At 41.8% G+C, this 21,974-nt stretch overlaps 1 protein-coding gene across 31 annotated transcripts in view; it reads left to right on the top strand.

Moving 5' to 3' along the window:
• The window catches only part of NEXN (nexilin F-actin binding protein), a 399,622-nt gene that overhangs the window by 113,927 nt on the left and 263,721 nt on the right, over positions 1-21,974 (top strand). For all 31 annotated transcript variants that reach the window (XM_085602023.1, XM_085602016.1, XM_085602002.1 and 28 more), the window contains one exon: positions 21,166-21,246. In XM_085602023.1, coding sequence (XP_085458149.1) covers positions 21,220-21,246 — 27 coding nt within the window. In that variant the 5' untranslated portion in view covers positions 21,166-21,219. The remainder of the gene's footprint in view (positions 1-21,165; positions 21,247-21,974) is intronic.

The raw sequence follows: 21,974 nt of genomic DNA, 5'->3' as shown, positions 1-21,974 counted from the left end.
TCAGGAGGCCAAGCAGTTTGCACCACACATTGCTACTGTCCTTACACAACTACTAACCATCAGACTGCTACAAGTGTAACAATTCCGACTGTTCGAAGCTTACAAAGCTTTATGAATGCTTTGGGTGGCTGGTATTATTTGTTTTTAATGTATATTGAATTAGCAAACAACTGTTTTTCTGCTCTTCTGTAAATTACACAAACAGCGCCGTCATGTGGCAGCTGTTCTAAGTGCAGGTTTCAGCAATTAAGTGCCGGTCCCGAGCACCGAAAACCACCGCTCAAATTCAGCACTGCTTAACTTAACCAAAAAAGAGGTGCTGTCATAACTTCTGGTTTGTTACACTTCACCTTTTTCGAATGAACTAGTGTTTAACTTCACCAGTTTTTCTTGTATTGCAACTATATGAGATGCTAGGGTTTGAAGGATGTCAACTGTTTAATCACTTCATCTGAAATCGGAATGAGGGTGGCATATAAATTTGAAATCAATTTAAACATTCCCACTAAATTCAACAAATAAACAAAACTCGTTGATATACCGTTTGAGCTGCGCACCAAAAGCGGTGTTGCAATGTGGGTCCAGGGCTCCACAATGGCATCATCGTCAGTGTGGGTGTGTGGATTTTAGAGCAGAGCTAAAAGCACAGAATTCTCTAGAACACAAACTAAAAACTCCCCCAGCTTTGGAACCATCAGCAGTCTCAGCCACAGAAAACGGTTTCAACCCAGCCTTGCCCCTGCCCCTGCACAAACGATAAGTGATGAAACTGGGACAAAAGACTGCTCAGTGGAGGGAAGGCTAGAAGGAGTCAATGGTAACTGCAGGTGAGAGAAAGCCCTGATCTCCCTTTTGCATGCATGCATGCCCGCTTTCATTAAGTATATAACCCAAACCTCCATTTGCAGCTTTTTTTGTCTTTATATGTCTATGCTTAAAGGGAAGTTAGAACTTTAGGACCCACCACAAACCATACCCGTCGAGCTTGATTTATAAACTGCCCACACAGTGTGTGTACTGTGGAATCTAAAATTGATGATAGCGCAGGTTCATAATTTATGTGCCAGTAGAGTGGCCTTCCCCTTCCTTCCGGTCGGATGACATGATGGCTTTGTGGGCTTAAAGTGAAACATTCAGACTACAAAATGCTGACACTGGGGCAAGAAAGGTGGCGAACAATACAATAATGACTAAATCCATGATATTTTTGTCAGGCGATGTATAGACGACAATATTCTGGTACCATGCCGAGAGAACACTGAACAATGGGTGAATGTGGAAACTGTCTTGCCCAATGACCAGAGAGGGTTTGCACTTCACTTCAATCAAGTATTGTGGACAGCCTAACGTTTATCAGTTTTTTACTAAATAAGGCTTTGGGGAAAAAAGACTATACAGTTGATTAATAAACTTCTCCACAGCTTTTGATCGAGGTATTCGGAAAAGCCTGTGGAGTAAGACAGATTCATTGGGGTTGCATGCAGGACCCCAACACCTAGGTATGGTTATTTTATGGAAGGGCCAGTGCAGGCTTAAATAAATGAAAGCAAACACCGGCCTAGAATGACATTGTTTTTGAGCCAACCTCTTTTAACCTTTATCTTAGTCAAGATTAAGCCTCAATAAAAAAAGAGAAATTCTTTTGGGCAAATTTAGAGACTGTGCATTATCACTCCTCATATATGCTGATGATTTTGATCTCAATAGACCAAATCTGCTGTGTATCTGTTTGAAGCAGGTTCTAATTATCAAAAAGGAGAACATATCCAAAGATTTATCGATCAATCAATCGATCAGGATTTATAAAGCGCGGCTAATCACCCGATAGGGTATCCAGGCGCTTGCAGGCCCCGGAGGCTTATTCGAGCATCCAAGTATTGAGTGCCTCTGAATGCTGGAAATGAGGTGAAGGTTCAGAGGTGCATCAGGAGGCTGTTACAGGTCTTTGCTACAATGTAGGAGAAGAAGCATCCTCCACTTCTGCTTTGGTAGCTGCGGGTAGTATGAGAAAGTAAAAGGGTGGTGGGGGTGTAGTCTTCTCAATGGTTGGTGGAAGCTCAGGCAGTGGTTAATATGGGCGGGTCCTTGGTTGTGTAGAGCCTTGTGTGTGTAGGTCAGCAGCTTGAATTGGTATCTCTTCTGTACGGGGAGCCAGTGGAGTTTCAAGAGGTGGGGAGTGATGTGGGTTTGTTGGGGAAGGATGAGTTTGGCTGCAGTGTTCTGTATGATCTGAAGTCTCTGTAGAAGGTGTGTGACGATTCCTACGTAGGAGGCATTGCCGTAGTCCAGTCGGCTGGTGTTGAGGGCTTGTGTCTTGTGTAGGGGTAGCCACTTGAAGATCTTATGTAGCATGTGCAGAGTGAGGAGTGAGGTTGCAGGTGAAGAAGATGGCGTTTATCTGTGATTTCGTGGTGCGCTTGTTGTCAATGATGATTCCAAGGTTGCTGGTGTGGTTGAAGGGAGTGGGTGCGGATTCAAGGTCTGATGTCCACCAGGAGTCGTTCCATGTGTGGCTGCTGCTGCCAAAGATCAGTACTTTCATCTTGTCTGTGTTTAGCTGTATCTGTCACTATATTATGTATGTATAATTTATTGGGGAATGTGTGTGATAAACACAAAGGTTCTGGTTTTGAGTACAATGTTAAGTATAACTAGTATGAAAATGGAACAAATATATAAACAAACATGAATCTGTAACTACTTCGGAATAATAATGACACCAACCAAACCATCATCTTAGTGTTACAAATATCTGATAAGCCCTGGGGGAACTCTCACTGCAGACCACACTAAAGGCTTTCAATTCGACAGCAGTGTCAATTTTGACATATGATGTCATAGTATATACATACAGGATAGAAAACAAGTGAGATAAAATTGAATGTCAGATATTTAAATTGCTGTTTCCGTTATGGCGCTCTATTTCAGATTCTTTGTTGCTCTTCAGTTAGGGCGAATAGCTGTCCGTTTTCAAGTACGACAACAAGCATCCATATATTAGCACAGTGTGAAATTAGTATTGCCTAAATTGTTAAAAAGTTTAATAAGGCAAGAAATTAGATGCCATGAAAAAGGAATATCGGGGTAATATTGTAAGATTTGTAAAAAAAAATAAAAACAATTAGATATACCTGTAAAGATGGTGCCCCTCTACTCACTAACAAAATAAAACAGAGCAATAAGAAAATCAAAACTTTGAGTTTGGCCCTGGAAAGCAGTGGGCTTATGGAAATTAATTCTTAGACCCACTATGCAATATTTTATGAACCCAGCAATACTGGATGGATCATATGGAACGGGGATGAGATTACAATACCTTAAGTCCATCTTTATGTGCTTGGCATGAGCCCTTGTATTATTAAATCCAGACATAATGGCCATTGCAGAGGCATAACACAGGCTCCCGCAGCCCCCACGGTGTGGGGGGCCCCAAGCTCCAGGGGGCCCCTTCGGCACAATACTCTGTACAGTGAGCTGCTGGTTGATTCCCCTCCACAAACCTGGCAGGGGGGCCCCCTCCAGTTTTCTTACGCCAGGAGGGTGTGAGATGCATAGTAGGAAATTCTACTGCCCAAAACTATCAAATGTATGAGGCAGGAATTTGTGAAATATTTTGAATGAGTTTAGTATACACACTATGAACATATTTACAAAGCTTTTATTTTATCCTTTCTTAAAGCAAAACAACGAAGGACAACATAAAGGCTCCAGAAGCATTTACAAAGCCACACAAGGCCTGATTTGCTAGGCTTTGGGTGACTTTGTAAAGTAATGAAATACAAGGCAGTTGCTTGCACTGCGTTACGTTATATATCAACTTGGGAGGCATTCCATGGGTGGAGCATGGGCGTTCCCATGCATCCACCGATGTATTTTGGGGCATTCACAGATTTCCAAAGGCAAGTAAACCTGGAAATGTGTCAAAACGCTACGCCTTTCCACATGAGATTAAGTGTGAGGAAATATCTTTAGTTCGCCTTGTTATTTCCTCTTTCTACGTGCTGCATTCTGCAGCAATCATAGAAAGAGGATAATCCTTTTAAGTTAGCTCTTCCTGCACAAAAACAATCCTGTCACGCAGACATTCATGCACTATGGTGAAGGGGGTTTCTGCATTGGTGATATGCAGCACACAGTGCGCCAGCACAAGGAGAGAGCAGAAATGGTCCATATCCTTGCAAATATGAAGCATTTCTGTTCTCTTTCTTTCATGCAAAGCAGCACAGCCACTTTGTTTGTTGCCCGGTGTTGCGTGAAAGTTTACTAAATGTTCTCCTGTTTCTCAGCCTCAATAAAGATGAATCAAACTGAATTTGTAGTCAAGCGACTCATTATTTGCAGGTGACAAAAGCATGATACTACTGTTAACTTTCATTTGGGATTATAGTCATCTGTACATTAGTATGTTTGTGCACAAGATTTTTCATTATTTTTCTTTTATCTTTTTGTTTTACGTCTGTTTTCCATGTTATTTTGAGATGCAATAAATGTGTTACTGAATCTGGAAATTTCCAGAAGATAGCAAATCAAGTTTTACTTACTCCAGGTGTCATATTAGATGAAGAGCCACACTAAGCAAGTGAAGCCTAATGTTATTTGTGCCAGATTGAAGTACTGGGTATTTTAGACCCAGCGGTGCAGGGGCACACACCCTATGACTTCTGGGTTCACCCTGTTCCAGACCTACAGAAACACAGAGTCTTCTGGGTGAAGTCAAAGAATCGTTTATTGGCTGCAGACCAATGACAGGTATCCTAGAAGTACAACAGCGTGTATGTTCTCAGGAGACTGCTGAAAATCATAGGAACGGACTTCATCTTAAATACGCTTTTTCCTGCCTCAGGCATACATTCCTAGGTTTTATGATGCGGCAATATGCAAGTGTACATTACAAAGAAAAGACAGAGTCATGATGACCATCCCACATTCCAGTTCGGCCAGCCCACAATGATTTACACAGTAAGGTTCAGATCCCATGTTTGATGTAAAGAGACCCCCCAATAAACATGAGCATCTCCTGTTTTGGGAAACAAGTCATAAAGCAGGAACAAGCAGGTGTGGAAGAGATTAGCCAGGGGATTGTGTAGAATGAAAGGGTTTTATGACGGGTCAAGCCCTGATGCTAATCACAGGTGGAAGGAGGAAGGGGAGCTCGTGAGACCGGTTTGACCCGGGGCAGCAGAGCCAGCTGCCCAGGTCACAGAGAAGTCAGAGGGAAAGCCCATGTACTGTGAGGCCCGTATTTACTCCATTATAGCCTATGTGAGGGCAATGACAAGATGGCCACTGCTTCCAAAATGGAACCCGCGTAGTAAAGCAGAATAACGTGTACACAGTGCATTCATAGCTAGAACGATATATAAAGCACTCGTACATGCCGCATTTACCATTTGCGGTTCGCTAATACCAAGATAGACAGGGGTAGGGCCCTGTCCCCTACGCGGTCCCGAATATTAAAGTACGACAGACCCTCCTTTTGCCCTTACATAGGCAATCACTATACTCATCTTAATCCGAGTCTAGTTCAATGTTCACAAAGTCATGGAGATGTTGCTGTAGCATCATCCTATTACTTAGCTCGTCTCTCGATACAGGTTTCCTTACACATAAGGTAGTACAGAGACCACATATCGCGGGAGCACACTGTATACACAGGCAGAGCAGGAAAAGAATGGCTAAGATCATTCCAATGACCATCAGAACTTTCCATCCCCAGGCAGATATCAATTCCCAGAACCACCCCACCAGTGACCAATCTCCCTTATCCACGTGTATGGCTTCAGATATTTTATGGAGTTTGGAGATGGCTTGATACACTGTTGGAGCATTATCTGGTATGAAAATGCAGCAACTGGATTGGATGACCTTGCATACCCCACCGCGGTCTGCAAGAATAACGTCTAGAACCATGCGGTTCTGCAAAGTCATAAGGCGATCCGCTTGGAGCTCAGCCGTCAGATTACTAAGGGCACCAGCCGTTACATTGACAGTGGATTCAACTACACGTGTCAGCTGTCTCAGGTTCCTACTATTGACCATAGGTCCCCAAAACGGCAGGAAACCCAAGAAGAAGTCTCCTGCTTCCTGACCGGCAGTGTCTTCCCTACTAATCACACCTCTCACAACTCTGGTCTTGTGATAGTCAGAGGCAGCAGTAAATGTCGGCGGTAGCAAATTCGCAATATAACATGTGCCCGAGAAATCAGGGGGCAGCCATGTATACGCTCGGTCATTACAGATGAAATATGTGCCCTTGGCAGCCAAAAACGCAGGGGAAAACTGTGACGGGAAAGTGTACGTTTCAGTACAGTCACTTCTTCCCAGTTGAGCTCTAGGATTCTGACCATTACCCTGTAAGCAGAACCGACCCATGTGGGGTACGACCCAGATTGGAGATGAGATTTTTTGCTGTCTTTCACCCAGACTAATACTATACCCCGTCACGTTCCATCCTACATAAGGTCTCAACTCTTCTTTGGGAATAGATGAGTATGCATTGATATCCCTACTCATATCGGCAACTCCTTTCATCAAAGCCTTATTATTGGTGATAGGTCTGATGGAACGCGGTTGGCGAGGGGAGTATGTATCTAGGGCATAGAGAAACATGGTTTGGAATGCCCATGACGATCCATTGTAACTATACGGCAGCACCAGGTAGGGAATACCCTTGTTAATGGTATGTGGCATTAACCCACACACCCAGCAATTGGTCGTATTCATTACCAGTTGGTGCTGGTGCAAGAGCTGGATAAACGAGTTATTTACGAACTCTGATCGTCTGGTCTGTTCGTGCTCAGGCAAAGGGTGAAAAGAGTGAGAGGAGGCAGTAGAAAGAGATATAGGCTGTTGAGAGGGTTCAATGGGCTTTTGAGCGGAGAAGAACACAAATCCTACTATAAACATTATGATACTACACAATGTAAAAAGGCACAAAAAGACAAAACATTTACTTTTCATAATTTTACACATCCTTGCGTTAAAGTTCATTTCCTCAATTGGTCTCTCCATCTTAAAAAACTCCATCCTCTACTCGGGCCGCTCGCGGTGGATGAGTTTCTTCTGCTAAGGGGTACGCCTGTCAGTCCAGGGAAACGCCCTAGACCAACCAGAACCGTTGACCTAGCGTCTTCGGCCTGTACCCCAGAGTCTTGGCACCGCGACCCTGCGGCAGAACCCGGATGGTGGTTCGAAAAACAAAAATCAAGAAAGTCCTTCAGATGGGAGAGCAAAAAATGTCAAAAGGGAAAATAGTGAAGAAATCTTTATTTGTCCATGGGTCTAGGTCTCAAATTATAGCGGAGACGGCCAGGTGCTGTTTGGTCTTGAAACAAGAGTTCAGGCTCAGTGGTGTCCAGTCGACTTGATGGTGGCACAGCTTCCTGCAGAATATTGTCACTCTCTTGGTCTGAAACTGTGCCTCTTAAGCGTGCGTCGCTGAATGGTACAGAACGAGGTACAGTGTCTGTCTCTGAGTCGGCGATACCCTCCTTGACCCACTGGTCATATGGCAGAGGCAAGGGGACTACCTTGCAGTGAGTACCATGAATCCAGTGCTTCTTCCCTTTCACTCGCACTGCTGATCTTGTTGAAAGAAGAACAAGATGAGGGCCAAGCCAGCGGGGCTCGTCGTTGCTCTTGCGCTGGAAATTTCGGACCAGGACCCACGTACCAGGGTTGATAGGGTGTCCAGGAGGTTCAGAGGCTTGGGGAAGGGTATCATGTACCTGTTGGTGCAAAACACGCAGTTTAACAGTCAAATCATACAGGTAATCGAGCAGTACTGGATGCTCTATTTCGCTAAATTTCGCCGGTCTTGGCACGCCCCATACATTAGCCGGGCGGCCAAAGACGACCTCATAAGGGCTAAGCCCCACTCGTGAGTGTATGGTCATTCTGGTGGACAGGAGTGCTAAAGGCAGAGCGTCAGGCCATTTAAGACCGGTGCTCGCCTGGATTTTGGCCAGCTTGAGCTTTAAGGCTCCATTGTAGCGTTCTACTAATCCAGCTGATTGGGGGTGATTTGCAGCATGAAACTTCTGCTTTATCCCTAGCCCTTCACATACATTCTTCATCACTTTACCCACAAACTCACTTCCGTTATCACACCACACCATTCTTGGCATCCCAAACCTAGGGAAGAACTCTTTCACAAGGGCTTTGGCTGTGGATAGGGCAGTGTTATCTTTCAGAGGATAAGCCTCTATCCATTTTGAGAAAGCACAAACAACCACCAGTACGTATTTCAGGTTGTTGCATCTTTCCATGTGAATAAAGTCCAGCTGCAAAACTTCGAATGGACATGATGGGGGTGCAAAGTGACCAGCCGGAGTTGGGGTTCCCCTACCAGGGTTGTACTTCAAGCATACTATGCAATTCTTGACCACATTCTCTGCACACTTGGGAATCCCAGCATTCTGCCATACTGGAGCCAACAACTTGCATATACCTTTCGTACTGATATGTGCCATTCCATGTGCCATAGTAACCACTGGAAGCACATATGCATCAGGCAACAACCATCGCCTATGTTCTGTCAGATCAATCCAACAACCATTCTCATCCAACTTACCCATACTTTCTCTCCACTTGCTTAACTCTTCCTCTGTGGCTTCAGCCTGAAGCAACTTCACACTCTCTATTGTGTTCTCACACATTCCCACATCATTAACCCATCTTGCGGGACCTGCAACATACATTCTAGTCTTCACATTCTGTGCCGTTTCTCTCGCGGTCTCATCAGCAAACGCATTCCCACGTCCAACATCATCTGTGACTTTCCTGTGCGCACTACATTTCATGATCGCGACTTGCAACGGTAGGGTCAGTGACTCAAGGAGATCATTCACCAACTTGCCATTCTGAATTTTAGCTCCATGCGACGTCAGGAACCCACGCTCCTTCCACAGTCGCCCAAAATTATGAGCCACGCCAAAGGCGTACTGGCTATCTGTGTATATGTTTACTCTCATTCCTTCAGACAACACACATGCTCTCGTGAGGGCGATTAATTCTGCTGCTTGGGCCGAATTATGTGGCACTCGTGCAGTTTCCACGACTGTGTGCAAAGTCGTGATAGCATATGCAGCAGTCGTGTCACCATTAGGGAGCTTGAAACATGACCCATCTACCCATAAAGTGCCATCACACTCAGTCAGGGGAGTATCTTTCAGATCTACTCTCCCTTTCGTCTCTTCTTCTGTTCTGAACAGACAGTCATGTTGCTCAATCTCATCTGAGTCTGGTGGAATAGGCAACAAGGTAGCTGGATTCAGCGTATTACATCTTTTTATGTGTATGTGATTAGCTAACAGTGTAAGTTCGTAGCCTGATAATCGTGCACTAGTCAAGTGTTGTGTCTTGGTTCTATTTAATAATGTGTCTACAGCGTGTGGAACCATGACAATCAATGTGTTGTCCATTACCAAACCAGCAGATTGTCGGATAGACATCGCTGCAGCAGCTGTCGCTCTCAGACAGCTTGGCAATGCCCTCGCTACAGGGTCCAAGGTAGATGAAAAATATGCGCATGGGCGCGGTCTGTCGCCAAAAGGCTGTGTCAACACTGACAACGCACATCCATCTTTCTCGTGAACATACAATGTAAAAGGTTTGCTGTAGTCAGGAGTACCCAACACAGGTGCTGAACATAATGCATTACGCAATTCCACAAAACTTTTCTGGCACTCTTCAGACCATGGGATAGGATTCGGTGTGTCTTTGCATGTTAAGGCTAACAAAGGTTTTGCCAATAAGGAAAAACTAGGGATCCAATGCCTACAGTATGAAGTAATGCCCAAGAAAGCACGTACTTCTCTCTGTGTCTTCGGCACACTTAACTGTGCAATGGCTTGAATTCTTTCTGGGGTCAGTTTCCTTCCCTCCTTCGATAAGAGATGACCTAAGTAGGTCACTTCTTGTCGACAATATTGCAGCTTAGAGAGAGACACTTTGTGATGGAAAGCGGATAAATGGCGCAACAGTAACAATGTGGCTTCTTTACAGATCTTCTCATTATCCGCGGCGATCAGTAAATCGTCCACATATTGAATCAGGATAGCGCCACTAGGTAAAACAAGTGCATCAAGCTGCGCTTTCAAAGCCTGACTGTATATGGATGGACTCTCACAGTAGCCCTGTGGAGCGCGTTTGAAGCGGAAGCTTCGGCCTCCCAGACTAAAACCAAAAATGTCCCTGCTCTCTTCTGCAATTGGGATACTAAAGAAAGCATTCTTTAAATCAATCACTGAAAACCATGCAGCAGAGGCTGGAATCATCGTTAACAAGGCAGTTATATCAGGGACAACCGGAAACTGTGGCACAACAATCTTATTAACCTCTCTAAGATCGATCACAAATCTGTAAACAGGTGGCTGTGAAGGATCCGTTCGTTTTAAGACAGGTAAAATCGGACTATTGCAAACGTTGCCTCTTGTCTCTTCAATCACACCCTTATTAATCAAGTCGCTGACAATGTCCAACAATGCTTTCTGCCCTTCATTAGAGATCTTGTACTGGGGAATACGTGGCAGTCTGACATTAGCCTTTAAAGTCACCACATATGGCGGTATTTCCAAGAGGCCCACATCATTGGGACCAGTAGCCCAAAGGGCATCCGGAAGGGATGACAATTCAGGTGGCATTGTGTTTTTGGACAAGTACATTGGGGAAATCACTTTCTTGCCTAATGTAAGTTGTACTCCTGAAGGAGAACAATACAGTGTAGCGTGCAATCTTTTCAACAAATCTAATCCCAGCAAATTCTCGCCACAACCTGTTGTCAGAATCAGGGGTGCTTTCAGCTCGCAAGGTCCAACAGAAAGTGACATGGGACTAGAAATCGGGTTCCTAACTGGGGCGCCAGAAAAACCTACTGAAACATTTATATCGCCAGACAAAGGTGCGCCAGGGAGTTTGGAATGCATAATTGAACTCTTTGCAGCACCAGTGTCTAGCAGAAAAGGCTCCGTTACATTTGCTGTAGTCACCTCAACATACGGTCCACTCTGATCCACTGGCACTGAAACAACTCCCTCTCTCTGTCTACGGCTGTCCTAGTAATCATTATTCTCTGCATCACCGTCCTCTGCATAATAATCATTATTATAATACTGGGCCGTATTACTAATCGCGTTAGCTTGCTGATCAAAGCTATTGATAGTATTTTGAGGCGGCAGAGGACGCGCGTTCAGGGGAACACTTCCACGCCCTCTGCCTCTAGGAGCTTGCTGACCACCCCTACCTCTTGCGCCATACATATTACCGTTACGCTGCAGCAATTTAGGGCAACTATATTTAAAATGACCTTCCTCTTTACAGTATGAACATTGGTTGGGACCTACAGGGACACGTGGTTGGTAATACCCATTCATTTGCTGATTGTTCTGAAACTGTTGGGGTTGGTGATAGACACCTTGGGGTTGCCTATAATTATTACCACCTCCACGTGGCGGATAGGCCTGCTGTAAAAGGACCTTTGTCTTGAGTTCTTTCGTTTTCTTTTCTGTTCTATCTTTCTCGTCCTTATCTCTGTTTTCGTAATACTGTGCAGTAGCCAGTATTTGCGCTGAAGAAGAAACAGCCCAAGAACTTTCTGAATCTTTTAACTTTCTACACAGGTCAGGAAGTAAATTCTGCACGAACTTATCCACAAATAACCGTTGGCCACCCTCAGTACTCATATCTTGCCCACTGTGATCAATAAACGTTTCTTCAAACCTAGTAAAAAAGTCTGACACTGTCTCATCTTTCTTCTGCTTGCATGCAGATAACTTGTCCCAATTTACGCGCATCGCAGGCATTATTGTCTTCATATACGTGATGATTCTACCAGGCAATTCAGCTACTAAAGGTTCTGGTTTCGCACCACCAGTTTGTCTAGCATCAGCAGCAACAATGTTAGCCCATGTATCCCCTAGTTCTGCATTGTGATCTACATTACGAATTGATCCCCATAAAGGCTGTGGAACAACATTACCAAACAACATGTCTATGTCGGCCAGATTCATAATGCAAGACCCTGCCGTCTGTGACAACTCTTTATAATAACCTGCAGGGTTTTTACGGGGATCAGGCAAGGACTGCTTAAGCGCTAACACCTCAGAGCGCTTCCATGGAACATGCACCCAAACACGCTGGAAATGCGCTGCCACAGCGGGGTTAGCACCGACAGCTGCAACCGCTTCCTTCCATACCGGGGGAACTTCTCTCATAGGGTATTGTCGCGCTTTTGCTTTTTTCCCCACAAGGACCTCTTGTTCAAACAATGACTGTTGGCAATCGTCATTCCTTAAGGATAATACAACCGCAACTGCTTTATCTACTTCGCGGTCCACAATTATACCAGTTCCAAAATCGAACCTCACTCTACACAATTCCTGCGGGTTCGGATTTCTACCACTATCCTCCAATTCTTCACAGAGAATTTCGCACATTTTCTCAAACACATATCTCTGTTTCGGGGCATCCCATTGATGGAAAGTGTTAACAACTGATTCCACATCATACAGTGAAGGAAAAACGATCCATCTACGCGCCATGTGATCTATTACCTTTTTCTCATCGGGGTTAGGCAATTGGCTGCGCAACTGCTTACGCTGTACACCAGGAGTTGCACCAGATGACCCAAAGAGAGGAGACATTAATGTAGTAACCACATTAGCTAGGCGCTGTCGTGCTGAAGGAGAAGCTGAGGCGAGAACAGGGGGAAAAACAGAGGGAAGAAAAGAGGATGTAGAGACAGGTACTGGAGTGGTGGAAGGAAGAGTGTTAGGGGAGGCAGTTACTGGATTAGGCAAAGTCGCAGGAAGTGCTGGGGCAGTTGGAAGCACAACTGGCGGCGCTTGAGAGGACTGCGCTACAGGAATAGGAACTGGTTGCAAAGCAACTGGCGGTTGCGGCAAGGCTTGCAGTATATGCACTGGAGGCGGCATATTTACAAGCTGGGGAGGCGCCGTGGCAGTCTGAGCATACGGGGGTGGCGAACTCAACAAATGTGACATCAGGGGATCTTTCTCCTTTTCTTCTAACTCATTCTGCTTAGAATGTGGTAAAGCTGGGTAGCATTTGTCAATCCCTAACTTATGCTGCCTGTGTAATTGCTCACTCATTTGCTCCTCCTCATTGTCTTTAAATTGTACAGCTGCTTGCATTACTGACATACCTCTCTCTCTCTTATTCTTTTTCGCTAACTTAATTTCCTTCTGTTTGGCTTCCTTTCGCCATAAGCGGAAAGAGTCAAACATCGCCGGCCGGGCTTTCTTCTTAAACAATTTAATTTCTAAATTATCTAAAATATCGGTATCAAAACTACCATTTTGGGGCCATTTTAAAACACCATCTTTCCTGGTATAGTGGATCCACACTTCGTTATATGCAATGGGGCCTACGCCATGTTTCACATAGAGCTCATAAGTTGGAGTTCCAACCGGAGGAACCGGACATGATTCCTCTAGCTGGAAATCTTTTCCACAACCCAAACAGAATAATCTACCAAATAGTCCAGAACCAGGCATCTTTGCTCACTAGTCTAGATCCAAACGTCAAAGGATTATCGATTACGATATTCTCGTGAATACACGAGTCCTCTGGTTTTGGCGTTTGCAAACTCCAAAGTACCAATTCAAATGATCCCGAAGGATACCAAAACAAATGGGAGACGCTCCACTTATACTTAACTGAATATTGCTGATCGATGGCGTCACCAGAAGACTCTCTCGATTGTTTCGCTCTCTCAAAACTCGTCAAGGGTCCAAAACAGGTCGATTAATCAGGGCAGCAGTCCTTCGTAGCCGTCGGGACGCGGAGAACCTCGCAGAAAAGACTTTCGGACCACGTCGACATGCAGGGGTCGATGAAGTGGCGGCCTTCCTCCGGAATTTCCACACGAAGCTCCTCACGAACCTCTGGCTTGGACTGGTACCGCTGAAATCGTCCCGAGTTGGGCGCCAAACTGAAGTACTGGGTATTTTAGACCCAGCGGTGCAGGGGCACACACCCTATGACTTCTGGGTTCACCCTGTTCCAGACCTACAGAAACACAGAGTCTTCTGGGTGAAGTCAAAGAATCGTTTATTGGCTGCAGACCAATGACAGGTATCCTAGAAGTACAACAGCGTGTATGTTCTCAGGAGACTGCTGAAAATCATAGGAACGGACTTCATCTTAAATACGCTTTTTCCTGCCTCAGGCATACATTCCTAGGTTTTATGATGCGGCAATATGCAAGTGTACATTACAAAGAAAAGACAGAGTCATGATGACCATCCCACATTCCAGTTCGGCCAGCCCACAATGATTTACACAGTAAGGTTCAGATCCCATGTTTGATGTAAAGAGACCCCCCAATAAACATGAGCATCTCCTGTTTTGGGAAACAAGTCATAAAGCAGGAACAAGCAGGTGTGGAAGAGATTAGCCAGGGGATTGTGTAGAATGAAAGGGTTTTATGACGGGTCAAGCCCTGATGCTAATCACAGGTGGAAGGAGGAAGGGGAGCTCGTGAGACCGGTTTGACCCGGGGCAGCAGAGCCAGCTGCCCAGGTCACAGAGAAGTCAGAGGGAAAGCCCATGTACTGTGAGGCCCGTATTTACTCCATTATAGCCTATGTGAGGGCAATGACAAGATGGCCACTGCTTCCAAAATGGAACCCGCGTAGTAAAGCAGAATAACGTGTACACAGTGCATTCATAGCTAGAACGATATATAAAGCACTCGTACATGCCGCATTTACCATTTGCGGTTCGCTAATACCAAGATAGACAGGGGTAGGGCCCTGTCCCCTACGCGGTCCCGAATATTAAAGTACGACAAGATGGAGCACTCATTGTTATTATAAAAGGGGCTACATAGTGATACCAAATTCACAGGCAGTTGTCCCCTGTCCATATCTTCATTACTGAACCACTTGTTGAATAAAAAAGCCCCAGAGAAAGGTGTTTTCTTGAAATGACCCTGCGCCTGAGCCAGGCCATATAGCCGGGGCATGTGTGGACTCTGTCTGCAAAGCATGACAACGCTGAACTGAGGAGGTGGTATTTCATATGTGTGCTGCCATGTATACACATACAGTCATGGTGTGTTCGTTTTCAGGGTGTTTGTGACAATATCAACCACCAAAATATTGTACTACAAAAACATAATTGTTAAATATCAACTACAAAAATATCGAATTTCTGTGCACCCTAAGTAAAACACAATAATATTGACAACAACAATATTGATAAAAAAGATTGTCAAAACAGAAAAAACGGAGAGAAAATGATAGAAAACAAACATACCATCACTTATACAAAAGCAAAAGACATTAACTAGATATCGACGTCAAAGTTTTGGAAAAAATAATCGTTCAAAAATCGAAATTGTTACTACATCTACAACGCAAAAACGTAAACATTTCTATATCAAATTTAAAAAAATCAAAGTGTAAAACATTTATAATATAAAAATGTCCCAACAATACAATTTAAAAACATGACCACATATACTAGAGTTTACAAGCAAATTTACTTTTGTTACACCTGCAAGGAATTCACAAAGGGATTCCTGGTAAGTGGAACCTTTTTTTGCGAGAGTGGATTTCACCAAGACGAGTGATTTACTATTTTTTCATGAATAGGGACGAATATATACAAAATAAAAAAACAAACACATTTAATTAAACATACCAAAATTTAATTAGCATAGTTCTACGCATTTTTTATGAAATTACCTAAAAATAAAACACATTTTCTAATACGTAAATAAACCATTGCAAAAAACATTTATTATTCAGATGTAAACATAACGCCCTGAAACATACAAACTGAAACACATTACTACTAACAGGTTATATTACTAAATAATTAAATATTACTTCAAAATGTAGTAAATAAATGTAAGTACTTACAGTACAGATGCAGTAGAAAATCCAAGTCGGCCTTCCTCCACAGCAGATAATCCAAAAAGGTGTAGTCCAAAAACTGCAAACATTTATGTAAATAAGATCCATCAATACCCCCCCAAATCCCCCAAAACCTCCAATTTGTTTTTTAAAATAAATGCCTGATATACCTAGAAATAGAGGCGGACTGGAAAGAAAAGAGCTGGAAAATACGTAGCTAGCCAACACATAAAAAAAGTGTTAGGACAACTCCAAAATCCATGCCTGTTACATAACAATACATACTTCTCACCACCACCTAAACCAGCAACTAAGTCTTCTACATATATAGTACACAAATAATGTCATTCTCCATTCCAAAATCCATAATACACATTATATATCACACAAGCACCTCTAGCTAAGTCCTTCACTACTAAATTAAACATGCAAAAATGTACCAGTGGTATACACAAATCAATATATCAACAAACAAGAATTTGTACTTTAAAAGTATTAAAATCAGATCTTGCCAGCTTCTTTAGTTAAAACATATCTTAAACGTTTCTTGCCATAACGGAAACTGTAACCACATCTCTCTTTTTCTGCTGGCCAATGACAGAAGAAAAATGAAAAAGAGAATGAAAAAGAAACTACAAATGCGTTGCAGGCAATGGTAAAATATTATTAAAATGTGTACAAAAAAGTGAAAAAAGTATTAAAATGCATGAATATGTATACATTTTTGGAAATCAAAAAACAAATATTTAGTACCAGGTGTTATAAAAATCTACATAATATAAACATTAACAATTTGGAAAATATGTTATTGGTACAATATATTAATGCAAATGTTAACAGTAACTTTACACACCCCAAATATTTATTTGTATATATTTTACTACCAACTGACAATATGCTAAATATGTTCTATAGATCTGGTTAATTGTAATCTTAACAAGTACTTTTTAAATTAATGTTTTTACTTTTAAATGTATCTCACTGTGTCACACTATTTCAAATGTATTAAAATTAAATTCTATGCCTAATTTATGTTTATCTGTTCCTGTTATCCAAAATTTATGTTTTTATTTTACTTAAAATTGAATGGTATTTCAATATTACATGTATACTTTTATTTTACAATGTTCAATGAATGCACATTTAAATAAAATAATAAAATCCTTAAAATAGAAATTATAATAATTACATTGTATTAATACCTTACTAATTTGCAATAATTAAATACTAAAATAAATGCATACATTGGTGTTTTAAGATTTAGGGGCATATGCATCAAGCTTTTTTCCGGTCGCAAACGAGCCGTTTCGCTGATTTGGCCCGTTTGCGAATGCAAAAAGGCCTTTTCTGATGCATGTACATTTTTTCATTTGCAATTTAGGTAATCACAATTTTTTTGCGATTACCTAAATTGCAAATGCATTTAGGGAATTGCAATTTGTGATTCCCTGAATGCCGATGCATGTATCCTTTCCTAAATGAGAACTGTGCATTGAGGAAACGCTAATTTCCATCAACTTCAAGTTGATGGTAATTTGTGCATGCTTTCAAAAATGCATTTTTCAAAGTGCCATGTAGTGCACACATGGCCTTAAGGCATGTGTGTGCTTCACATGTGCACACTTACCTTTTTGGGGGGGAGCTTCAAGGGGCCTTATGTCCCAGGGCACCCTCGGATTTGCATTCGCAATTTGCAATTACCAATTTGGTAATCGCAATTTGCGAATGTATTACCATTCTTTCCTATGGGCCTGTAGGCCCATAGGAATGAATGGAGTCACAATTTCAGAATCGCTATTAGCCAATGTTAAGGAATCTCAAAATGTATTTCGATTCCTACATGCATAGGCCTTTGCTATTACCAAATAGCGAATCCTTCATAATCGCTATTTGGTAATTGCAAATTGTGACCTTGATGCATGTGCCCCTTAGTATTCTTTCTCTAATCCCACAAAAATTGGGAAATAGAAAAAATTGCAACATCTAGGATTTACTATTCTAATTCCATCCCCACAAACATTGTGGAAAGTGCAAAAAATTAAGAGGGTAAATGTCACAATTCCAGACTTTATCCCATATACAAAGCAGAAGGTGAGAAAATGGGGGAAAAGGGTGTAATTTTCTATTCTAAATTCAGGCAAACAATAGTTGGGGAAGTGCAAAAATTAGTGGGTGTAAGATTTACTATTCTAACTCTAGTCTCACAAACTTTATGGAAAGTGCAATAATTAGGGTGTAAAAGATATGTTATTCTACGTCAAGTTCCACAAACATTTGCGAGAGTGCAGTAATGGTCGGGCAATATACTATACTATACTAACTACAGTCTCACAAACTTTGGGGAAAATGCAAAAATTGGGGGGTAAACTTTACTGTTCTAATTCCAGTCCCACATACATTGGGCAAATCACAGATTGGGGAGGGGCGCAATAGTTTATCCTGCTTCATGACCCAAATTAATGTTAAAATTCTGAAAACAATTTGGGGTTCAGATATACATTTCTCCCACAAAATCAAACTACAAACTATATTTAGAAATATTTAACACTAAAACCTATAAATTACCATTATAATAAGAAATTAATATAAACATAATGATTCTGTAATCTTAAATTAGTTTAAAAACTGACATACAAATTTAACCAGAATTGCAAGATTAAATATGTGAAAAGATGCATGAGGTAATCACGGGGCCAACTGAGTGACAACCATATCAAGTGTTGACTCTGCCATCAGGGTTTATGAAGCCTATGAGATACCAGAAAATCCAGTAAAGAATAAAGTGCTTCTGATGAGTTTGTCATGCACTTGCATGATACCTTTCTTTGTTTTAGGGTTATGAGGTCTTGAAGGGAGTGTTACGGTGTGTGGATCTAAAGCAACAGCTACCTTGGGATTGATATTTATGGCTCCTGCCCAAAAAAGGTGTTCACACTATCTAGACTTCTTCTAAGACAACTAGCACCACCAGTTGTATATAGATGATATTTGTTAAACAACATATTTAGAATATAGTCTGTGAAGAAATTGTAATGTGTGTAATACCTGTCAGTGACTAGTCCCATAAAGCTTGATAAAGGTAAGCTACCACTGTGAGATTGGGTAATTTTGTAGTTGCCCCCTACTGCTGCAATATGAATTGTGGCAGTAGATTTATGGTCATCTAGGCCAGTTTACACATGATGTTAAGAACAACCTTACTCTGTATTGGAATGCAGAATTGAGCAGGTCATTACAAAACAGTCACATATGCTAGTGGCCTATGTGTTTTTCATTGTGTGTGGGGCAGACCTTTGGCTGAGCATGCCAGGCACAAGCAGAGCCATATACTTCAACAAACATTTCACCTTTTAAAAAACAGTAAATCACTCATAGACAAGGTGAATTAAGTGCATACAGATTCTCTGTACCCCCATTCAAACAAACCAATACGTGAAGGAACAGTCAAACGAAAAAGATACATAAAAAAACATAGATAACCACAATACGCATTGTCAGCACTATTTCCCAAGCCAAACAGAGACCCACTTATATTAGGACAGCCAGTAATGTGACAATAAGACTCACAAACAAATGAAGTGTGCATACTTTTCTGGTCAAAGATTCCGATAAATACAGCACAGAGAGACTCCCTGCCACACGTACGCAAGTACATATTAGCATCTTCCTTTTGGAACACACTGCCTCTCAACATTAGATCGTCCTCATGCTACTCTGATTTTAGGAGACAATTGAAAACATGGCTGTTCTCCCAGGCCTACGAATGATTGATCTTATGAGCAGCAGTTCACCTCCTCTACAAGCGCCATGAAACCAGGTGGTGTAAGTGCGCTATACAAACTCTTTTAACATAATGTTTAACATAACATGTTAGAATTACAACATGAATAGATGCACCTTATTCCAAACAAGAACAGAGGACTAGTATTCAAAGATCAACAAACCGAGAAACCTGTACTGCCTCCACTACTGCATACACTCTGAAATTAAGAAACATATCCAAACACATACATCCTTCTCTGCCTTCCCTATTACACGTACATATGTACAAGTAATACTACTACTTAGGAAATTATATGTTTGACTACATTTTACAGTTTACATGACCATCCACTTTGTTCTTTATGACTCAACATATCCCACTGCTTGTATTTCCTCCGCAAAGACTAAACAGAAATTCTTAACAGGTAGCAGTAATAAGAGGCATTTAATTTCACAAACCCCCTTTTCCTGCTAACAGATCACCTGAAGCATCCAGTAAATATGGATAAAAATGTATTTTATTGTTGGCTTAGGGCACAATTCCCTGTAAAAAGATACTCCTATATGTGTTATAATGTGCATAACAGTAGTTAGAGGAGCATGGAGAAGGACAAAAACATATCTAACCTCAGTTCCAACACACTCTGTATGTTTCAGCCTATTTCTTCCTCTTTCTTATATATATCCCCTGACCCTATCAGAAATAAATATACTTCCCCCTTGCCATGCTAGTTTGCGTTGAGCCCGTGACGGCTTTTTGTGGATATGAAAACCTGGTTTTAAATAGCCGCTATGGACATATATGGCTTCCACCTTTGATTTTACCATGGAGCATGGTTCAAATCCATTCTTGTGACAGGGATACAAACAGACCATGACAGATACTCTTTGTTTTTCTGCTAATACGACCTGCTTCCCGTACCATCGATGTTATTTCAATTGAAGAGACATTTGGCGCTGTCGAGTGCCCGTGTTGTACAAACATGTACAAACATAAGCAGTTTACTACGCCCTCTAACAGAACTCATTTTCCAGGTTCTAACTGTGGCATGGGATTGAGGATGGATATTGTGTTTGGTTCAATTCTCTATCAATCCCATCCCAAAATATTCAAGTTATGAGTCACTGATCATTCATTGACTGAAAGTGAAATAATGGATCCATTCAATATCACTGCAACCCATTCTCAGTTTAAAATGTCACTGCTCTGAAATGAAATGCAAACATACAGAGTCAGCCAACGCCTGTTAAAGAGAGTTTGCTGTAATTGCTTCTAGGGTCAAAGAGTCATAAGGTATAAGATTGAGATTAATGCTTGCATGAATGGGTGTAATGTGTACATGCATTCTTTTTGGGATATATGTAAGTACTTCACTATTGAAAAGTTGGATATGAAAAGGAGCCTTCTGTTACCATCTCCAAGTACTTCATACACCTGTCCTGCTTCATGTATTGTGTATAATTGCCATTTCTTATTTTTAAGAAAAAACTCATGGCATGACATTCTAAAATATATTTTTAGGTGCCGATTGAAACAAAACACATACTGAGAAGATCAGACTGAAAAACTGCAGAGATGAATGACGTTGCCCAAAAAACCGAGGTATGTACGCTTTTCAAAGCCATGCTTGTTTAATTTATAACCTTTCTTGCGGATTAATGGCTCTTCAAATGCGAAGGGAATGCAGAAACGTCTGTGGCACTTCAAAACGTGTAGCTCATGCGTAAAATATTTTCTAGATTGTTTTGTCGGTTGTTGTTCAAAGGGATGTCATTTTGAATGAATATAATTTCGGAGTTCGTTTGGATTCAATAGAACTGGAAAGCTCCCACTTTGGGAGCTTGTTTTCCTTTAACAAAAACGTTTGTTGAATGGATTCTTTAAATATGGTGTCCATTGCTGTCTTTAGAGTGCCTAGATCGTCTACAAGGAGGCAGGGCTCTCTAAATAGGGCAGATGGACCTCCGCCCTCCTGTAAAACCAGCAGAATGTCCACAAGGTTCTAAACGAGGCCCTAAATCTCAAAACACTTCTGGTCTGGAATGTTGCTGAGAAATCTCTAACACGGTATTCATGCCCTATTTAACCTATTCACTGAGCTGAAATAAATCAATGTAAAATGTGAGTATTGATATTGTATATCAATGATGGATGAAGACAAATAAAGACACATGTGTATATAAGAGATATACAGAAGGAGCTACCAGAATGTTGTTTATAGGAACTTAATGTATCAATAACCCATCAAATCACACTAGGGATATGTTCAGGACCTACCAGGAAATTACCAAATCTGCACCTTAAAAACAATACAGCAAGAACCTTTTGCT

This window comes from Triturus cristatus, chromosome 4_2 (assembly GCF_964204655.1).
Source record: "Triturus cristatus chromosome 4_2, aTriCri1.1, whole genome shotgun sequence".
Taxonomy (NCBI): domain Eukaryota; kingdom Metazoa; phylum Chordata; class Amphibia; order Caudata; family Salamandridae; genus Triturus; species Triturus cristatus.
This window is presented reverse-complemented; position numbering and strand designations above follow the sequence as displayed.